At 38.5% G+C, this 21,125-nt stretch overlaps 1 protein-coding gene across 1 annotated transcript; it reads left to right on the top strand.

Annotated features, from left to right (window-relative positions):
- The first annotated feature begins 300 nt into the window (after positions 1–300).
- LOC122732038 (60S ribosomal protein L23a-like) lies at positions 301–20,773 on the top strand. Its single transcript, XM_043972233.1, has 2 exons — positions 301–400; positions 20,424–20,773. The coding sequence occupies exons 1-2, from the start codon at positions 301–303 to the stop codon at positions 20,771–20,773; spliced, it is 450 nt and encodes a 149-aa protein (XP_043828168.1).
- The last annotated feature ends 352 nt before the right edge of the window (positions 20,774–21,125 follow it).

The following is a 21,125-nucleotide window of genomic DNA, read 5'->3' as shown; positions in this document are numbered from 1 at the left end:
CGGCTGCGGCTGTGCCCGGGGATGGCGGGGGTGTGTGGGGGGGGTGTGTGGGACGTGGTGGTCTGGCCCGCGCGGGGCCACCCCTGGCCCGCCCCCGGGCCTCTCCCAGCCCCGCAGCCAGCCCCCTACAGCAAGCGTGGGGCCCTGCGGGGAGCCAAGGCCAGCCTTCCAGCGCCTCATTTGGGGGAACAATTCAAGGAAAAGGAAAAAAGGATTACAAACCTTGCATCCCCACCTTCAGTTTTTCAACCAGAATATGATAGTGCTCAGGAAAATATGAAGCAGTGAGGCTATGGACCAATGAGGAGGTACAAGCATTCCAGGCTGGCCATTCATCAGGCGCTGCTGCTGGAAGCGGGCCAGCCACCTCCTACCTCACCACTAAGTCGGATAGCCCAAGGCATGGGGCGGGGCCTGAAACACACATGTTCCCAGCCTCCCCCACCCCACCCCACCCCACCCCAAACCCTATTGGAAAGGAGGGAGGGGACACTCTGGAAAGGGATGCAAGGCTCCTGGCCCCGCCCACCACAGGCTGTGAGTCCCGCCCCCCTTATCTCCCCAGGAAGGGGGGTGGGGGAGGTGGGAGTCCCGAGATAGGGGAAAGGAGTGGGAAGAGTAGGCTGGCTTCATGGGCCACAGCATGCACAGGTATGGAAAAAGCTCCTTATACACGTGTGAGGAGGACGCGGGCTGCTGTAAGTAGAGAGGCTCTGACTCAAAAATGAACCTTGTTTGTCCCTGTTTGTGGCAGAGAAAGATAAACATTGGTGGAAGTTCCCAAAGGCCATTCTTAGAGACCTTCACTCACCACAAAAAAACAACCAACCCCCCCCCCCCCCCAATTCAGGCAGAGGAAGACTTCATTAGAGTACAACCTAGTTTACTTCAGGCAGCTGCCTCTACTGTAATGAGGAACTATGTTAGGTACTGGGCAGTCCCTTAGGGATCTACTGTTTAGTGAGCCCAGTGCACACTTCGTTATCCATTTCATAATCAAAACATTAAGCATGTGAATAGTCGGTACTGGCACCTCTTACTGATTGTTACAAGTTCGATTTTCCTTTGAAATAACTATTACTTTTTAAAAATTTAATCCTATGGTTAATTTGTAAAACTAAATAATGATCTTGTGAAATAAAAGAATATATTACCTATCTTAACTTCATGTTAAGAAAGACAAGTAGTCTGAGATAAAATTATTTTATTTCAACACATTATATCCATGGCCTAGAAGTTAGGAATTAAGTTTCCGAAAGGAGTCTGCTTCTCTTTAAGAAATTCCATGGCTAATAGGTATCTCTAGAAAACCCATGAAGACATTTTTTCAAAGCTTGCCAGTTTAGAATAAACAAATCCAATCTGTATGTACAGATCTATATTACACATACACATACACATACACATATAAACCCCCTCACATATATAGTGCTCGAGCTTCTCACAATTTACTGGAGTTCTGAAAACAAAGGAGACCTAATATGTAACTCTATGCACAATTCTAGAAAATGTTCACAAATCCAATCCCTGATCTTTCCTCTATATGCCACTCATTACTGCAAAAACCAAGTTATCATACAGATATGCTACTGTACAAAGAAAAGAGTGACGATATCAACAGCCTTTTTATTAACAACTTACAATACAAAAGATTTTCCTTTGCACATCAAGACAGACATTTCTAAGAAGCCCCACAAGCCAAGTATTCTCTGGTGCTGACAGGCAACCAATAACTGTGACAAATGATACATTCGTGGCATTTGTGACAATCGATAGAGTGACTTGCCAAATTAATAAAATATAGATCACAAAGCATACATTTTTATTAAAGAATAATTTCATGATAACTAAGTAACATGGAAGCTTCCAAGCATAAGATTAAATTACATGCTGAGTAAATCTGGCATTTTGTGATAAACGGCAAAAATAGTCTTTGCAACAGCAACTGGGGAAGAACATTGCTGACACAGTCTATAAACATGTTTTACAAGCGTCAACCAAAACAACAAAAAAAGCCCGGAATGGGGGCTTAGAGAATCTGCTATTGGATCCACAGTAATTATTTTCTTGCCAGTCCTTTGTGTTGGAAATTACTTTTAATAACATCTTTGGATCTTAATGATAAAAGTAGATTTTCATTTATTATTCCCATCATTAGGAGTCACTACAGAGCAAATTATATTTTCAAATCATCTGACATTATCAATAGAGATCATCACTGACTGGTTTAAATATTTTTTTTCCTACTACAACTGTAATGAAAATTTGTATTAAAATGTACAGGATAAATATTTGTGCTTGAAAAGTATAACGCCTATTAGTTTGGAGATGTTTAAGAAAAAAATGCTATTATCATAAACATTTCCATAGCATAATTTGTTTGTTCTGGTCTCTCATATAATTTATCTGAATCCCTATCCCCCAAACCATACCCAGTTCCACTCCATCATCAGCCATACTACTCAGCAGTCCTTTGCGGCATGTATATATGAAGTACAGCAACAGTAACATTTTAGAGTCCTCCAGTCTACCAAAGGAGACATATAAGGGGTGTGTGTATGTGTGTGTTTAATGAAAATGGGTAAAGTACAATAATGTAAATATCTTACTTTAAATAGGTTAAGAAAATTTCCTTGGATGTTTCCAGGTATTACCAAGGATACTGCCCTGTAGTAGAACTCTCAGCTCTCTTGAACTGGATTGAAGTGGCTGATCCACTTTGTGACAATAACAGCCTTAAAAACCTCCCAGCATCCAAATTGGCAAAATGGTGACCTCCAAATCATAAAGGAAAACTATGAAACAGGATAAAATAGGTTATTTGAGAATACACTAGATAGGGTTTAGAATTTATCAGTGGAGAAAGGAGCTTTTCTAGATATACGATATAGGCAAAATATAAGGTGTGCACTCCTGTAAGGCAGGACTAGCTCTTAAAGGTCATTCTATCAACGTAGAAGGCCCCATTTGGAGAGCAGTTCACAAGAGCTATAACTATTGATTGTTGTCTCTAGTTGGTCCACCTCTTTTAATTCTATGATATGGATTTTCAAAAAGGCCTCTTTGTTCACAAAGAGAAATTATTATTACTATTTGGACCTCCCCTAAAATTGATCTAGAGAAACACTTTACAAAGTGGGGCTTCTGTGCCACAGAAAGGAGACTAGCCAGATCTTTGGTATTGCCTCATTCAAGCCACCAGTAGGTGGTAAAGAAAGAAATACATTTTTTTTTCTACAAACAACAAAAAGGCAGCTTTACCAAAAGAAATGATTGTAGAATAACCCTGAATGCATTAGCCCAGGTTACGGTTTCTCAGGTGACATTTTAGGGAAGTTGCTTCCTTCATTCTTTTTATGAACACATCTCCAAACCTCATTTCTAAGGAGCTATATCCTTAGCAGAGAAGACATCAGGGTCCTGGTCTGAGCTCTATGACCTCGGGTATATTTGCCAGCTCTTAGCTTTAGTTTTCTCATAAATAAAATACATAAAATGGAATAATTTAATCTCTGGTTCATTTTATCTAGGACTCAATAACTAGCTTAGAAACAGAAAGAGTTGCAAGTTGGTAATGAACCATATCTCCTTCCTCAATTGAAAGATGGGGAGGGGGCTGTCTACTATAACAGAATATTTTACCAATTGTCAGTGAATATATCAGATGTATTTGCTTTATTATTATTATTTTTTGTCACAAAGGAGGATTCAATCTGTAAGGTTAGAGAGGGTTTCCCATCGAGAAATGGATGTGATGCAAAGGTAAAATGAATCAAGCATTTTAAAGATAAATGAAAAATCAACAAATTTAATTGTTTTAAAAGAAGTGAATCTTGGGCTTCCAATTTTCTCTGGGAATGTTGTAAATATACCTATAGCATTTTGTAGTGAAAAGAAAACTAGGGGCAGCTAGGTGGCGCAGTGGATAGAGCACTGGCCCTGGAGTCAGGAGGACCTGAGTTCAAATCCGGCCTCAGACACGTAACACTTACTAGCTGTGTGACTGTGGGCAAGTCACTTAACCCCAACTCCCTCACCCCCCCCCAAAAAAAAAAGAAAGAAAGAAAAGAAAAATAGATTTGAAGTCTGGGTCCCTGGGTTCAAATCCTGGCTCTGTTACCCACTCCTTGTGTAACAATAAGCAAGTGAGTCCCTTTAATCTAAGGTTCTAGTTTTTCATCCAAAATGCTTACTCCTTGTGTGGCTTTGGGAAACTCGCGTAACTCGCTGGGCTTCAGCTTTCTCCTCTGTCCCTCCAGCTCAGCATTCTGGGGTCCCACCACTGCGTCAATCCCTTCTGTTGGAAGAGTTGCCCTGATACAGAGGAGGCAGCCCGGCCCAGCTGTTTGTTTGGTTTTTGGAGTTCTAACTATAGGAAGGCTTTTCCTTCTGTCAAACCCAAATCTGCTTCCTTGACTCACAATGACAACCTGAAAGGAATCTTCGAGATCACTTTGTCTAAGCCTGTCATTTTGAAAGGTAAGAGAAACGGAAGCCCAGAAAGGTAACAAGTAGTAGGCCAGGCATTACGCCCAGTTCTCTGACTAATATCCAGAGCTCTTGCCACTTCCTATTATGCTTATTTTTGTTGTTGTTTTTGGAGTTTTTTGTGGGGCAATGAAGGTTAAGTGACTTGCCCAGGGTCACACAACTAGTAAGTGTCAAGTGTCTGAGGCCAGATCTGAACTCAGGTCTTCCTGAATCCAAGGCCAGTGCTTTATCCACTGTGCTCAACATTATGCTTATTCTTTGAAACACCACATGGCAAACAAGTGATTCTTGTTGGTAAACTATGTTTTGACTTTGAAAGTAAAAGTATGAAACATATACGAATGCATATCTCAACGAGTTCAAACACTTACCTACCTTCCCCTGACCTTGGTATAAAATCCCAACTTCCCACCCACTCCTTTTAGCCATAAGCAGGTTTAAATCAGTCCTCAGAGTTCAAGGATGTGTCTATGCATTATATATTTGAAGTCGGGTTCTGTTTTGTGTTTTACCACATAGTATTTAGTTAACAGTACAGAAAGCTTCTAAGGTAAGTTAAGATACAATCTTAGCAAATGTGATTCCTATTTGGAAAGAGAATTCTGAAGAGGATCAAGGATACATATCACTTGAACTTCTGTAATATGGTAAATTCCAAAAAGGAAAGGGACTAAGAGAAGGTTGTAAATAGAGAATCATAGCTCCATTTCCAAGACCAAATACTGACATTAAGGAACCCCCACCAGAAATGAGAATGTTCTTCTATCTTGCCTTTATTAGTCCCATTTAAAATTCCTATTTAGAAAGAAAATTTTTAAATTATCTGTTTATAATAGTACCTTTGAGCCAAACTAATTTTTAAGCATTTTGCATGAGGAGTTACTACTTTACCTAACAATGAGATGGTGCTATGTCTCAGGAGGAAAATTCTGTCTATCTGAACCTTTCAGTCCAACCCTGATCATCAGCCCCCCAAAAATTATAGTACAGTAGGCACATGTAGTGGACTATATGTAACTATTACACTATATGTAACAATGAATATGATAAATATAGAAAATCCTGGAAAGATATATGAATAGAAGCAAAAGTGAAGTAAGTAGAACCAGGACAACTGCATACAAAAACTATAATAATGTAACTCAAAAGAACAACAAAACAATCAAAAATGGATGCTGTGATATTATAACAACCAAGATTGGCCCCAAAGAAAATCTATGAGAAAAAAAAGAAAAAGAAAATCTATGAGAAGATACCTCTTCCATCTCTTTGCAAATGAGGGGGACTATGGGTATGAAACATTGTATAGAATAGAATTTTTTGATGTGTTGGTTAATTTTGCTTAGCTAGTTTTCTTTTTTTATTATAAGGAATGGGTCTCTGGGAGAAGTAAGGGTGCATATAGTGGGAAATGTACATGAAAGACATAAATTGATGAACAAAAGATATCAATAAAATATATTTTTAAAGCATGGAATAACTAAACTAGGAAAATTTAAAGTTCTTATCTGGACTATTGTAACTGCCTTTTTTTTTTTTTTTTTTTTGGTGGGGTAATGAGGGTTAAGTAAGCCCAGGGCCCAGCTAGTAAATGTCAAGTGTCTGAGGCCAGATTTAAACTCAGGTCCTCCTGAATCCAGGGCCAGTGCTTTATCTACTGTACCACCTAGCTGCCCAGGTAACTGCCTTTTAATAATTAACCTCTCTGGTTCAAGTTTCCCCTCACTTCAATCCAACTGCCAATCAGCTGCCAAAGTGACTCCCAGACAGTGCTCTCTCCCACTTCTATTTCTTTGCACTGGTGACATTCCATGCCTGCTATGTTCTCCCTCCTCACTTTTGCCTATGCCTCTCAGGCTTCCATCACTACTCAGGTCAAATCCCACCCTGGGCAGGAGAGCTTTCCTAGTTCCCCAAGCTACTAATACATTCCCATTTCTCTTTCAGATTACCTTTTACGTACCCTTTTTTATCATTAGTATATACCTAGATATTTTCATGTCATCTTCTCCATTAAAATGTGAGCTCCAATTATATAGAAAACTGAGTCAAATTTATAAAAATACAGATCATTCCCTAATTGATAAATGGTCAAAGGATATGAACAGGCAGTTTTCTGACAAAGAAATCAGAGGTATCTATAATCATATGAAAAAATGCTCTAGATCACTATTGATCAGAGAAGTGCAAATTAAAACAACTCTGAGGTATCACCTCACACCCTATCAGAGAGGCAAATATAACAAAAATGGAAAATATTGGGTGTTGATGGGGATGTGGGAAAGTTGGCTCGCTAAATCACTGTTGGTGGAATTGTGAAAATATCCAACCATTTTGGAGAACAGTTTGGAACTATGTCCAAAGGGCTATAGAACTGTGCATAGCCTTTGATCTACCAATACCACTGCTAGGTTTATATCCCAAAGACATCCCCAATATATTTATAGCGGCTCTTTTTGTGGTGGCTAAGAATTGGAAATCAAAGGAATGTCCATCTGTTGGGGAATGGCTGAACAAGCTGTGGTATATGATAAAAAAAATGTGAGTTCCTTGAGAGCAAAGACTTGATTTTTGCCTTTCTGTGTATCCCCATCCCTTAGCACAGTTCCTGGTACATAGCTTGGTGACTGACTAAAACTGTCCTTGTCCTCAAGACACATTTTACAAGAAAAAGATAATGGGCAAAAATTGTTTTACATATATACATATATATCACATATATATGTATGAATATGTTATATATGTATATTGGTATGTATATATAGATATAGATATAAACATTATTATAAAGCCACCCTAAAGAGAACATGGTGCCCAGATTTCAGATTTTTTTTCTTTGATGTCTTCTATTATTGAATAATGCAGAATCTATCTTAGGGGACAAACATGCGAGAAAACACAGCAAAGATGCAAAATATCTAATGAGCGTACACCCTAGCTACCTGTCTTGATGATAGCATGACTCATTAGGTTCCATAGCATGCTGCAATCACGCCCCAAATGAGTAAAAAGATGAGGAATTTAAAATCAACTCTCTATTTTTCCCTCTGTTTAAAAAAATAAAACAAAAAATACATGGTAAGAAAGCAGCTTTTAAAGAATACAATGCTCTTTTTATTTGCTAATCCCTTAAAATAGGGGTGGGGAATGCATTAGAATACTCTCCCAACAGTGTACTTTTGAGGTTAGAAAAAAGATATACCGGACCATGAACAATATATATTTGGATAGAGGCAAAGAATATGAAAAGGAACTGGGGCAGCTAGGTGGTGCAGTGGATAAAGCACCGGCCCTGGATTCAGGAGGACCTGAGCTCAAATCCAGCTTCAGACACTTGACACTTACTAGCTGTGTAACCCTGGGCAAGTCACTTAACTCTCATTGCCCCTCAAAAAACAAACAAAAAAACAGAAAAGAAAAAAGAAAAGGAACCAATTCATACAGGTATTTTAATCCAGGACATACACAGATATATATAAAGGCTCAGAGACTTCTAGGCATTACAAATGGACGTATGACTCTATTTCCCAGGAAAGCCAGAGTTTTGGTTCCAAAACAATAAGGAGGAGGTCCATTAAGCCCTCTGGGTTTTAGTATTCCCAACAATAATCAATCTTTCTAGAAATTTGCACCATAGGAAAAAATATAGAAACATGATGGGGGACATAGACACAGTATGAGGTAAAATCTCATTACAAGGTAAGATTTTGTGTTTACAATCTTTACTCCTATGTCCTAAAGAATGACCCCTCCCAAAGAAATCATGGAAAGGGGAAAGGGACCCACATGTACAAAAATATTTATAGCTGCTCTTTACGTGGTAGCAAGGAATTGGAAGTTGAAGGGGTGCCCATCGATTGGGGAATGGCTGGACAAGTTGTGGTATATGAATACAATGGAATACTATTGTGCTGTAAGAAATGATGAGCAGGAGGAGTTCAGAGAAACCTGGAGGGTCTTGCGTGAGCTGATGATGAGTGAGATGAGCAGAACCAGAAGAACATTGTACACAGTATCATCAACATTGAGTGTTGATCTACTGTGATGGACTATATTTTTCTCACCAATGCAATGGTACAGAAGAGTTCCAGGGAACTCATGATAGAAGAGGATCTCCAAATCCAAGAAAAAAAAAAAGAACTGTGGAGTATAGATGCTGAATGAACCATACTATTTCTTTTGTTTATGGTGCTGTTGGTTTTTTTTTCTATTTTGAGGTTTTTCATCATTGCTCTGATTTTTTTCTCTTATAATAGGACTAATACAGAAATAGGATTAATGTTATTATGTGTGTATAGATATATATCTATATAGATGTATATGTATATAGATATATAGATATAACCTATATCAGATTACCTGCTGTCTAGGGGAGGGGGGAGGGAGGGGAGGGAGGGAGAAAAATCTGAAATTGTAAAGCTTGTATAAACAAAAGTTGAGAACTATCTTTACATGTAACGGGAAAAATAAAATACCTTATATCTAAAAAAAGAAAACAAAACAAAAAAAAAAGAATGGCCCCCAAGTAACAGTGTGTTGATAATGCTTTAGTTATAACCAATGACAAATGAGTTTCATTGTTCTTTCTATTCTTTTCCAAAGAACTTCCAAGAAAATCTCCTCCCTCCCTCATCTTCATTCTTATCTTCTTTACTAGCTTCTTTCCTTCAGATCCTTGTAGAGTCCTTGAGGGAAGAGACCCTGTCTTATCTCAACTTGGTTATCTCCCATAGGGCTTACAAAGGGGCCTTTCACACTAGATGCTTCCTGTGTGTTTCCATGAACTCAGCGTTCCTTTATCCTTTACCAAACAACCCAAACCCCCCAAAACCAAAAACCCCAACAACAAAAAAAAAAAAACACCCTTTCTGGGGCAGCTAGATGGTACAGTGGATAGAGCACCGGCCCTGGATTCAGGGGTACCTGAGTTCAAATCCGGCCTCAGACACTTAACACTTACTAGCTGTGTGACCCTGGGCAAGTCACTTAACCCCAATTGACTAACTAAAAAAAAAAAACAAAAAAACAAAACACCCTTTGACACCACCCTGCCAATCTGTTGTGCTCTCTGTTATCCCCATATACTGCCAAATATCTGCAATACTTCACTCATTCTTTAAGCCCCAACACCATGGCTTCTGACATGACTACTTATTGAAACTGCTCTGTCTAAAGTTACTAATGTTTTCTTTGATCCCTATGGCTTCAATAATATCTTCTTTTTGAATAACTCTTAAATCTATAATCCTAGGTCTGACCTGTCACTTGAGTTGTAGTCCTTCATTTCCAAGCACTTTCTGGACATTATCACCTGGTTAGTCTACTGGTCCCTTCAAATGAACAGCTAAGAGTTCCTTCCCAAATCCTCACCCTCCTTCCAAGTTCCCCACTTCTGTTAATGGTACCAACATTTTTCCTGAGGCTCAAAATCTTGGAGATATTTTGGTTCTTTCCCTCTCTCTCTTTTTCAAGTATTTTATTATTTTCCAGTTACATATAAGGATAGTTTTCAACATTTGTTTTCACAGGATTTTTAGTTCCAATTTTTTTTCTCCCACCCTCCCTTCACTCCCTCCTCCTCAAGACAGAAAGCAGTCTGATATAGGTTGTATATGTACGATCACGTTAAACATATTTCTACATTAGTCATCTTGTGAAAGTAGAATCAGAGCACAAGGGAAAAACCTCAAAAAAGAAGGGGAAAAAAACCCAGTCCAAAAGTAGAAACAATATGGTTCAATCTGCATTCATAATTCAGAGTTCTTTTTTCTGGATGTTGAGAACATTTTCTATCATGAGTTCTTTGAAACTGTTTTGGATCGTTGCACTGCTGAGAAGAGCCAAGTCTATTCCCATTGTTCATCACACAATGCTGCTGTTACTGTGTACAATGATCTCCTGGTTCTGCTCCTCTCACTCAGCATCAGTTCATATAAGTCCTTTCAGGTTTCTCTGAACTCCTCCTGCTCATCGTTTCTTACAGCACAATAGTATTCCATTACATTCATATACCACAACTTGTTTAGCCATTCCCCAACTGATGGGAATTTTCTCGATTTCCAATTCATTGCCACCACAAAGAGAGCTGCTATAAATATTTTTGTACATGTGGCTCCTTTTCCCTTTTCTATGGTCTCTTTGGGATACAGAACTAGCAGTGGTACCAGGGGGTCAAAAGATATGAACAGTCCCATAGCCCTTTGGGCATAGTTCCAAATTGTTCTCCAGAATGGTTGGATTAGTTCATAGCTCCACCACCAACGCATTAGTGTCCCAATTTTTCCACAGCTTCTCCAACACTTATTATTTTTCTTTTTTGTTATATTAGCCAATCTGATAGGGGTGAGGTGGTACCTCAGAGTTGTTTTAATTTGCATTTCTCTAGTCGATAGTGATTTAGAGTATTTTTTCATATGGCAATAGATAGCTTTAATTTCACCATCGGAAAACTGCCTGTTTATATCCTTTGACCATTTCTCAATTGGGAAATGACTTGGATTCTTATAAATTTGATTTAGTTCACTTTCTATTTTAGAATTGAGACCTTTATCAGAAATTCTCTTTCCCTCTCTCTTAACTCCCATGTGAAATGAGTTGACAAGACCTGCCAATTCTTCCTCTACAGTATTTTTCACATCAGCTCTCTCCTTCATATTCACCACTGTTGTCACCTAATCTTAGGCCTGCTGATTCAAATTTTCAGCCCTGGTACCCAACACAGTACCTGGTACATAAAAGGCACTTAATAAATACATGATGGTAGAGGGGCTGGTGGCGTAGATAATAATTGATGGCTTCCTAACTGTTCTTCCCGTCTCCAGTAGAGCCCATCTCCAACAGATCCTTTATAAGGCTGCCCAAGAATTTACGTAAGACATAGGCCTCACAAGTTCACTTTGCTTACTCAAAAATGCTTTTCATTAAATACAGAAATATACAATCTTCCGGTCTTGGTGTTAATGCCTTCACATGGCTCCACTTTACCTTTTTACCTATACTTCATCACACATGTGGGTTCAGAGTTTTTTAATTTTTCAGTTTCTTGGATATATCAACATGATAGCAGGCTAATCTAAAAATGTAAATTCCCTGGTCTAAATAGTTCCAAATTTGATGTTCTAATAGTAGAGACACAAAATTTGAGCTAATTCTCACTACTTGACCTAGTTATTGGCAAAACAAACTTAAAATTTTATTAAGATCTATTTTGTAAGAGATTTTAACAGAAAAGGAGATCTCTACAAGTGATCTTCTAGAAACTGCTATGAAGTCCCACGTATTCCAGAGTGCCTAAGAGGATAAGATCTCTAGAGCAAGGCTTCTTAAACTTTTTCCACTCAAACGTGAACAAAAAGAAAAAAGAAAACCCTCTTAACAGATATGCAGTCAGGCAAAACAAATTCCTTCATTAGCCATGTTGAAAAATTTATGTTTCATTCTGCACTTTGAGTCTATCAACTCTCTCCGAAGATGTGTAGCTGTCTTTATCATCAATCCTCTGTGGTTGGTCATTGCCTAGATCAGAGTTCTTATGCCTTTCAAAGGTTTTTTTCTTTATAATCACTGTGTAAATTATTCTCCTGGTTCTGCTTACTTCACTGTGCATCAGTTCATGCAGATTTTCTTAGTTATCCTTGAAACTATTTCATCAAAGAAACTTATTTTACCCAATTACTTGTTTCTCTTATAATTTTAATTGTATTTGTTTTGTTTAATGCAAAACCTTTTAAATTTTATATAATCAAAATTATTTTATCTTTTGTGATATTTTATCTTGTTTGGTCATGAACTTCCCCCTATCCAAAAATCTGAAAGGCAATTTCTTCTTTGCTTCCTAATTTGCTTATCATGTTAAGTATCAGTTTGTTTTATGATATGAGGTGATGGCTTATACCTACTTTCTGCTAGAATGCTTTTCCCTTTTCCCAGCAGTTTTTGTCAAATAGCAAATCTTTACCTCAGTAACTAGAGTATATTTGGTTTTATTGAATACCATGCTATTATATTAATTTGCTTCTGTTATACTATGTACTTCATCTCTATCCCTGATCTGTATTTTTTAATCAACACTAAATCATTTTGATGATTACTACTTTATGGTATAGTTTGAGATCTGGTACTGCAAGGTCTTTTCCTTTCCTACCTCTTGCCCCCACCCCCCACTCCCCCCCCACCCCGCCTTGAGATTCTTGACCTTTTGTTTCTCCAGATGTATTTTGTTATTTTTTATTTCTTTTAGCTTTATAAAATAATCTTTTTTTAGTTTTATTGGAATGGTACTGAATAAATAAATTAATTTAGGTAGTATTGTCATTTTTATTTATATTGGTATAAGCTAATCATAAGCAATTTCTCTAATTATTTAAATCTTTCTATTTCTGTAAAGAGTGTTTTGTAGTTGTATTAATATAGATCCTGTATGTGTCTTGGGAGATAATTTCCCAAACATTCTATAATTATTTTGAATGGAATTTCTATTTCTATCTTTCTTGTTGGGTTTTGTTGGCAAAATACAGAAATACTGAGGATTTATGTGGATCTACTTTACATCCTGCAACTTTGCTGAATTTATTCATATTTTCAACAAATTTTTAGTTGATTCTTTGGTACTGTCCAGATCATCATATCATTTGCAAAAGTAACTTTGTTTCCTCTTTGCCTGTGTTTACTCTCTCTCTTTTTTTTTTTTGCATAAATGTTCATTAAGCATAGTGGAAATAGTTTTCTTTCTCTTCTTTTTCTTTTCCTGATTTGGGTATTAAGATAATATTTGTACTATACAAAGGGATTGGAATACTCCCTTTTCTTTTTATTTGATACAAAGTTTATGTAATATTGGAATTGTTTTTGAATATCTGATAGAATTCATTTATGAATTTATTGGTCATGAATTTTGTTCTTTGAGAATTCATCACATTCACTTAAAAAATCTTTTGTTGATGCATTTTGTCATTATATCAGACATTTCTTAAATAGTCCTTTTTCTGTGCTCCTTCTCCCTCTACCATACTGAACCATCTCCCTTGTGACAAAGAATTACAGTTAAATAAGAACATCCAATATAGCAACTGCATCTAACAACTGCACACACACACACACACACACACATGCTTTCATGCATACACCGACGTGCACACAGATATATACCCACACACACATACTTATACATGCATGTTCCTGCCTTTCTCCTATCAGTATGGAATATGTATTCCTGTACCTGCACTGGTATTTCAGTTATTCAGAGTTTAATGTCCTTTCATAAGCAAAGAATATACTGTTCTCTTGGTGTGACTTCTTTCATTTTACATCAGTTCATAAAAAAACTTCCCATTTTCTCTTAATTCCTCACATTCATTATTTCTTATTGAACAATAATATCCATCACATTTAATATAATAGTTTTCCCCAAGGCATTCTTCATGTTATGACCACCCACTTTCTTTCTAGCACTTTACTAATACAAAAGAGTATTGCTATGAATATTTTGACATATGTGAGACCTTTATTTTTGACTTTGATTTCTTTGGGGTACAAGCCCACTAGCAGTATTGCTGAGTAAGGACAGGTTAGTCACTTTTCCTGCAGAATTCCAAATTGTCATAAAGAACAATTAGACTAACTCATAGTTCAACCAACAGAGTATTATTACACCTATCTTCCCATAGCTCCTCCACAACTTAATGTTTCCATTTAAAAAAATCATCTTCTAGGATTAAAAAAAATCATAAATTTAGAGCTGAAGAGGACTTATAAGGTCATTCTGTCCAGTCCCTTCATTTTGCAGATAAGAAAACTGAGACCCAAAGAGATTAAATTACTTATCCAAGGTCACATAGTAAATAGTAAAGCCAGGAGTTGAATGATAATTCTCTGACTTGAAAACCAAAATACTTTTCACTAATTATACTGTCTCTCATTTTTGCTAATGTTTATATTAAATTGTTTTAATTTGCATATCTTTTATTATTAGTAGGAACATATTTTCAAATGATTTGCAATTTTTCCTTTGAAAACTATTTGTTCATATTTTTTGACATTTATCTATAGGCACATTCACTTTTGTTCATGAGATCCCTGATATCTGGAAAGGACCACTTTAGGTCTTTCCTAGAAAGCAGCACATAATATAGTAGAAAGTACGCTGAATTTGGGTTCTAAGGCCCTGGATTCATATCCCAACATGGTGACTCATGTACTCCTAGTTGAGTAACTTTGGGCAAGTTATTTAACTTTCTCAGTGCCTCAGTTACTTCCGTGGAAATGGGGATAACAACATTTGTACTACTTAACTCATAGGATTGTTAAGAAAACACTTTTTAACCCATAAAGTGCTATAGAAATTTGTTTTTATTTTTATTGGCTAACTCTAGAAAGAATAAGTATCAGGTGTGAAACATCACAAGCCCCCTGTCCTACTCCCACAAATGAGTTTTACTATTGAATGAAAATTAGGCTGACCAGAATAACACACAGAAAGGTCACTATTGACTATTAGTTGATTTAAAGACTTGTCCCTGCTATGCCAACAGGAATAGATTGCTAATAAACCTGATTAGAGAAGTCATCTACAACTTATAATCTCTATATACTACCATTAAGCTGACTAATGTACACATTGCTACAGCTTTTAAGGCCTATGTTTCCAAGAAGACCCTGTGATTTAGTACCACTAGCTCTCTAATGAAAGGTTACATCCATCTGCCTTAGGCATCTTAAGGTTCTTGGAAGCTCTGAAAACCAGTTCTACTGAAAAGAATATCCTGGCTAAAAGGTTGTTAGAAGAACTGCCAATACTAGGGGCTTAACGACAGTGTTCTGCCTGTACCTGCCCTCCTCTTCCTAGGATGATCAAGCAGAATCTCTTTAAAGCAGTTAGAGAGCCCTAGAGGTTTAGGATCTAAGAACCAAAGTTCTGAGGGCAGTTACAATAGTCTTACCCTCACTTGCCTGCAGGGACATATTTGGGTCTGATTAGGCAACCAGTAAGACTTAGTACTATAATGCAATTTTCTTGGGATTTGGGATGAACTATTTTCAAGGTTCTGTAATAAAATAATAAGTATTACTACTTTAAAATATGCACTGGAGGCCCAAATATTAATTAGAAAATATGCTAGGATAACTAGGCAACCAGCAAATTAAAGGCTGTTCTCTTGGCAAGTTAAATATCCCTCCAGTGATAATAATCACAGAGCAAAAATTTAGTTTTTGAACAGAACAAATAAATGTAATATTTACAGAAAGTTTAAAGGTAAAACTGTATTTGTACTTTCATACAATCAAAAGATATTTACTGAGTGCCTACAATGTGCAAGGCACTGTGGAAAATTCAAAGAAGAGTAAAATACCTTCATACCCTATTGTTTTTTTTTTCTTTTTGGAGTTTAAAGATTAATACGAGTTAAAGATATGTAAAAATAACTATACTATAAAGTATTATGTTAGAAATGCCATAAAAGAGGAAAAATAAAAATTTAAAATAAAGGATGAAGACATTATTACTCGGGGGCAGCTAGGTGGCACAGTGGATAAAGCACCGGCCCTGGATTCAGGAGTACCTGAGTTCAAATCCAGCCTCAGACACTTGACACTTACTAGCTGTGTGACTCTGGGCAAGTTACTTAACCCCCATTGCCCTGCCAAAAAAAAAAAAAAAAGACATTATTACTGTCTTGAGGGAAGGCCGGGATGTAGAAGGATCAGGGAAAACTTTATGAAGACCAATAGGGGCCAAGGGAATGGCAAAAGCAGAGAAAGGGAAGGGCAAGTCTCTTTAATAGAGGAAGGAGTAATAGAGTTTCAGACTTCATACATACAGGAAGAAGAAAAAAGTCTAGAAGGGTCAGGTCATGGAAAGAGTTAAATGCCAAATTAAGGAGTTTGAATTTTACCCCTTGGCAATAGGGAGCCACTGATATTTTGTAACTTTTTTTGGGGGGGGAGCAATGAGGGTTAAGTGACTTCTCCAGGATCACACAGTCAGTAAGTATCAAGTGTCTGAGGCTAAATTTGAACTCAGGTCCTCCTGAATCCAGGGCCAGTGCTTTATCACTGCACCATCTAGCTGCCCCCATTGACATTTTCTAAGCAGTGGAGTGACACAATCAATTTGTTCTGAGATATTAATCTAGCAACATGTTCAAAAAGGATTGAAGGGTATAAAGATTAAAGACAGAGAAATCAATTTAGATCAGGGATTCTTAACCTGGAGTCCATGAACTGATTTAAATGTAGATATAGATATATTGATAACACTTTATTAAAATAAAGTTAAAAACCTGATTCTAAGAAGGGACCCAAAACCTTCAGCAGACTTGCCAAAGAGGTCTGTGACACAGAAAAAGGTTAAGAGCCCCTGAATTAGAGGCTTTTATACTAGTTTGGATAACAAGTAATGAGGGATTAAACTAAGGTGGTAGAAGTGAGAGTGTAGAGTAAGAGACTGATGAGAGAAGCATAAAGTCCAAACTCAGTGTCTTTGCAAAGTCCAAACTTCTTAGGCCACTGTCTGGCCTTAGAAACTCCTGCTCATCACTTTGTCCCAAGTATATAATAATCAATGTTGGAAAAGAAGAGAAGAATGCTGTCCCCTATATTTTTGATTTAAGTTGGTGAATGATAAATTAATCAGCTCAAATCAAGTTTCTCTGGCCCTCATCTCTAAGGTTAAGAGCAGATGTGGAACAATTCGAGACATGAGATTATTTAGACAGACACTTGGGACCTTAAGTCCCATTGGTTCCTGTGGGCATATACCAGAAAGGGACTAATCAGCGTAGGGGATTGAGCCTTAGACTGGAGGAGGAGACCTCAGTTCTAGGCCCAACTCCAGCACTCCCTGCTTCATGTCTTTGCCCTTGCCCTTCTTTCTGTCAGATTTTCCTCTGGAAGAGGAAGAGGCAGGACAAGATGGTCTCTAAGGTTGCTTTCAAGCTGTTAGACTCCAGATGACTCACAGAAGGCCTCACTTTCTGAATTTCATGACCCTCACTCACCAGTATTTAGCTTAGTGACTGGTATTTAACCAATACCTGTTGGATGGCTGACTGGTCACCAGTTTGGGAACATCATTTATAAGCAAGAATCCTCAGCCTTGTCCAGAATGAGTTTCTTTTCCTTTATCTTACAAAATGCTTCCTGTTATAATAACATTTGGGGTGGTTGTTGTTGTTTGTCCTTCATCCTTGAAGAGGACCATGGCATTGGGGTGATGTCATGGTTTGCAATGAATTGGATTGAAGTGAGGGAGGGCTGTGCAAGGTCACCAACCTCACTTTCTGCTCCAGAGCCATCTGGGTCCAGTAGCAAGATATACTTCAGGATGGCTGGTGATGGCCCCAGGTGTTTAAGGCAACTGGGATTAAGTGACTTGCCCAGGGTCACACACAAGTATCTGAGGTGAGATTTGAACTCAGGTGCTCCCAACTTAAGGGCCACTGCTCTATCCACTGCGCCGCCTAGCTGCCCTATTTTGGGGAATGGCAACCTTAACATTACTGGCATACTTTCTCACCTTAGAGAAGAGAGTCTGAAACTATAGGACTCTTAACTGATATCTGCCTTTGTACCTGGGGAGGGAAAAAGTAGGTAGCTAGAAATACTCATAAGCTGTGGGAAGGAAGAGCATGGTGGTAATAGTTGAACTGGCAATCAATCTACTTCAGGAACTCTGACTGATAGCAACAATTAATTATAAAAGGCTATGAATATGAATAAAATTATGGTGTTCTCACCTCTCAAAAATGAGGAGTGATGATGGCAATTTGAATGTGAACTCAGGTGGGACTGATGCGATGTAAAATTTGAGTTAATTCTGAACCCACTCTCCCCAGAGATCAAGGTGGTATAGGGAGGGCATGCCTCCAAAATGTTGGGGTGGGGGTGGGGCAGGCAGAGAAATGTTTATACTTCTATTCCTGCTCTATTTTCAAAGTCAGTATCCCTTTTAAAAAGCAAATCAATGTGGGGGCAGCTAGGTGGATCAGTGGATAGAACACCGGCCCTGGAGTCAGGAGGGCCTGAGTTCAAATCCGGCCTCAGACACTTAACACTTACTGGCTGTGTGACCTGGGGCAAGTCACTTAACCCCAATTGCCTCACAAAAAAAAAAAAAAAGCAAATAAATGTTAATTGGCTAAATGGAACTGGGGTCCAGTGACTAGAGATTAACAGTGGGGGAATGACACCAGAATGGGGTTTAAGTTGACAGCAGTAGAGAACAGACAGCCCAACCCATCAGTGGCAACCCTAGACCCCTGTAGTTATCCTGACTCTGGGATATGGAGCCCTGAAGTACCTGCTATGCTACACTGTTCCAACTAAAAGGACCTTTCTAAGTTACCTCATCCAACTCCTTCATTTTATGAGTGATGACAGGCCCAGAAAGTGAATGTGACTTGTCCAGTGTCACACAACTCTCATCAAACTAACACACAGAGATGCTGATATTTGTTTGTGTTTTTTTGTTTTTGTGGGGCAATGGGGGTTAAATGACTTGCCCAGGGTCACACAGCTAGTAAGTGTCAAGTGTCTGAGGTCAAATTTGAACTCAGGTCCTCCTGAATCCAGGGCCAGTGCTTTATCCACTGTGCCACCTAGCTGCCCCTGAGATGCTGATATTTGAAACTAAATGCTAACAAAAATATATTTCTAGGACAATGAAATGATTCTACACATGTATTCCATTCTATTGGGCCATTATGATAAATGAATTTATGAGGCTAAAAATAATGGCAAGAAAATAAACACACACACATACACACAGAGAGAAATGACAGCCTTTCCAAAATATTGCAGTGGGGGCAGCTAGGTGGCACAGTGGATAAAGCACTGACCCTGGATTCAGGAGGACCTGAGTTCAAATCCAGCCTCAGATACTTGATACTAGCTGTGTGACCCTGGGCAAGTCACTTAACCCTCATTGCCCTGCCCCCCCCAGCCCCCCAAAACAAAAAAACACAGAAAACAAATAAACAACAACAACAACAAAGTATTACAGTGCTAAGAAGGCACCATTAAAAACATTGTGGCAATAGCATAGCCTAAGAATGAGGGCCTACTAGGGGCAGCTAGATGGCGCAGTGGATAGAGCACCAGCCCTGGAGTTAGGAGGACCTGAGTTCAAATTCGACCTCAGACACTTAACACTTACTAGCTGTGTGACCCTAGGCAAGTCACTTAACCCCAATTGCCTCACAAAAAAAAAAAAAAAGAACGAGGGCCTACTATAATACAAGACGTCATAGATGTCTTGTGAAAAAAGGAACCTCATTGATAGAATTCAGTTTTCTCACATCTTGATCTACCACTTGTAGCATCAACCAACCAATCACCAAGCACTTATTTATTTTAAAAATAAATTTATTGACTTTTTGTTTCTATTTTGTCTATATTTCCCCAATATTCCTCGTCCCAGAGCTCCAACTCTTATAAAAACAAATGTTTTTAAAGATAAACAAGAGGACGAGTGAAAAAAGCAGCAAAACTAGTTCATCTATCAAACTGACATGATGAAAGTTATCAAATACTTTGGAAAAACAAGTTCAAATATATTGAAACAGTTATCCGAATATTTTTGAAAAATAAGTTGACAGAACCCAAGTTAAAACCCCCTGAAAGATTCAGCAGTTGACTGGCTATGTGGGAAGAGGGAGACCAGAAAGGCTATGAAACCAAGGGACTAGAAGAATGGCAGTGTGTGCAACAAAAATGGACAAGGATCCAAAACACCTATTGCTTGCTTTCTGTTTCCTAGCTGGTGTTCCAAATCAGGAATTCCTATATTCTGATGAGAAAGAGTGTTCCAAAGCCAACCCACCTTGGCCACTTTCTACTCAGACCCCAACAATACTGCCTCACCTCTTCTCTACAGGACATACTTCTTCCTGGCTACCCACTAGCCATAAGAAAGGAACCCAGGCCTTTTCCTTAAGATGGCACTGAAGGCAAAGAAGGCAGTATTGAAGGGTGTGCACAGCCACAGAAAGAAGAAGATCTGAACATCCCCACCTTCCGGCGACCCAAGACTCTAAGACTTGAAAGGCAGCCCAAGTACCCTTGGAAAAGTGCCCCGAGGAGAAACAAGCTTGCCCACTGTGCCGTCATTAAGTTTCCCTTGACCACCGAGTCTGCTCTGAAGAAGAGAGAGGACAACACCCTTCATTGTGGATGTCAAGGCCAACAAGCATCAGATCAAGCGAGCCATAAGAAGCTTTATGACATCGATGTGGCCAAGGTCAACACACTGATCAGGCCGGATGGAGAGAAGAAGGCCTGTGTCTAACTGGCTCCAGACTTAGGATGCTTTGGATGTTGCCGACAAAATTGGAATCATCTAAATGGTGTCCAGGGCAGCTAGGTGGTGCAGGAGGACCTCAGTTCAAATGTTACCTCAGACACTTGACCCTTATGGCTGTGTGATCATGAGCAACTCACTAAACCCGCATTGTCCTGCATACTATTCCTCTACAATAAAGAAAATTTCCAGTTAAAAAAAAAAAAGAAAGGAAGCGAGGGGCTCAAGAGCATGGCTTCACCCTTCCTCTCCCCAAACCACAGAGTATGAGGCTTATACTTGTCTCAGGTGAAACCACTATTTGTTACAACCATGGAAATATTGCTTATGTTCTTATCTA

This window comes from Dromiciops gliroides, chromosome 6 (genome assembly GCF_019393635.1).
Source record: "Dromiciops gliroides isolate mDroGli1 chromosome 6, mDroGli1.pri, whole genome shotgun sequence".
In the NCBI taxonomy this organism is placed as follows: Eukaryota; Metazoa; Chordata; class Mammalia; order Microbiotheria; family Microbiotheriidae; genus Dromiciops; species Dromiciops gliroides.
This window is presented reverse-complemented; position numbering and strand designations above follow the sequence as displayed.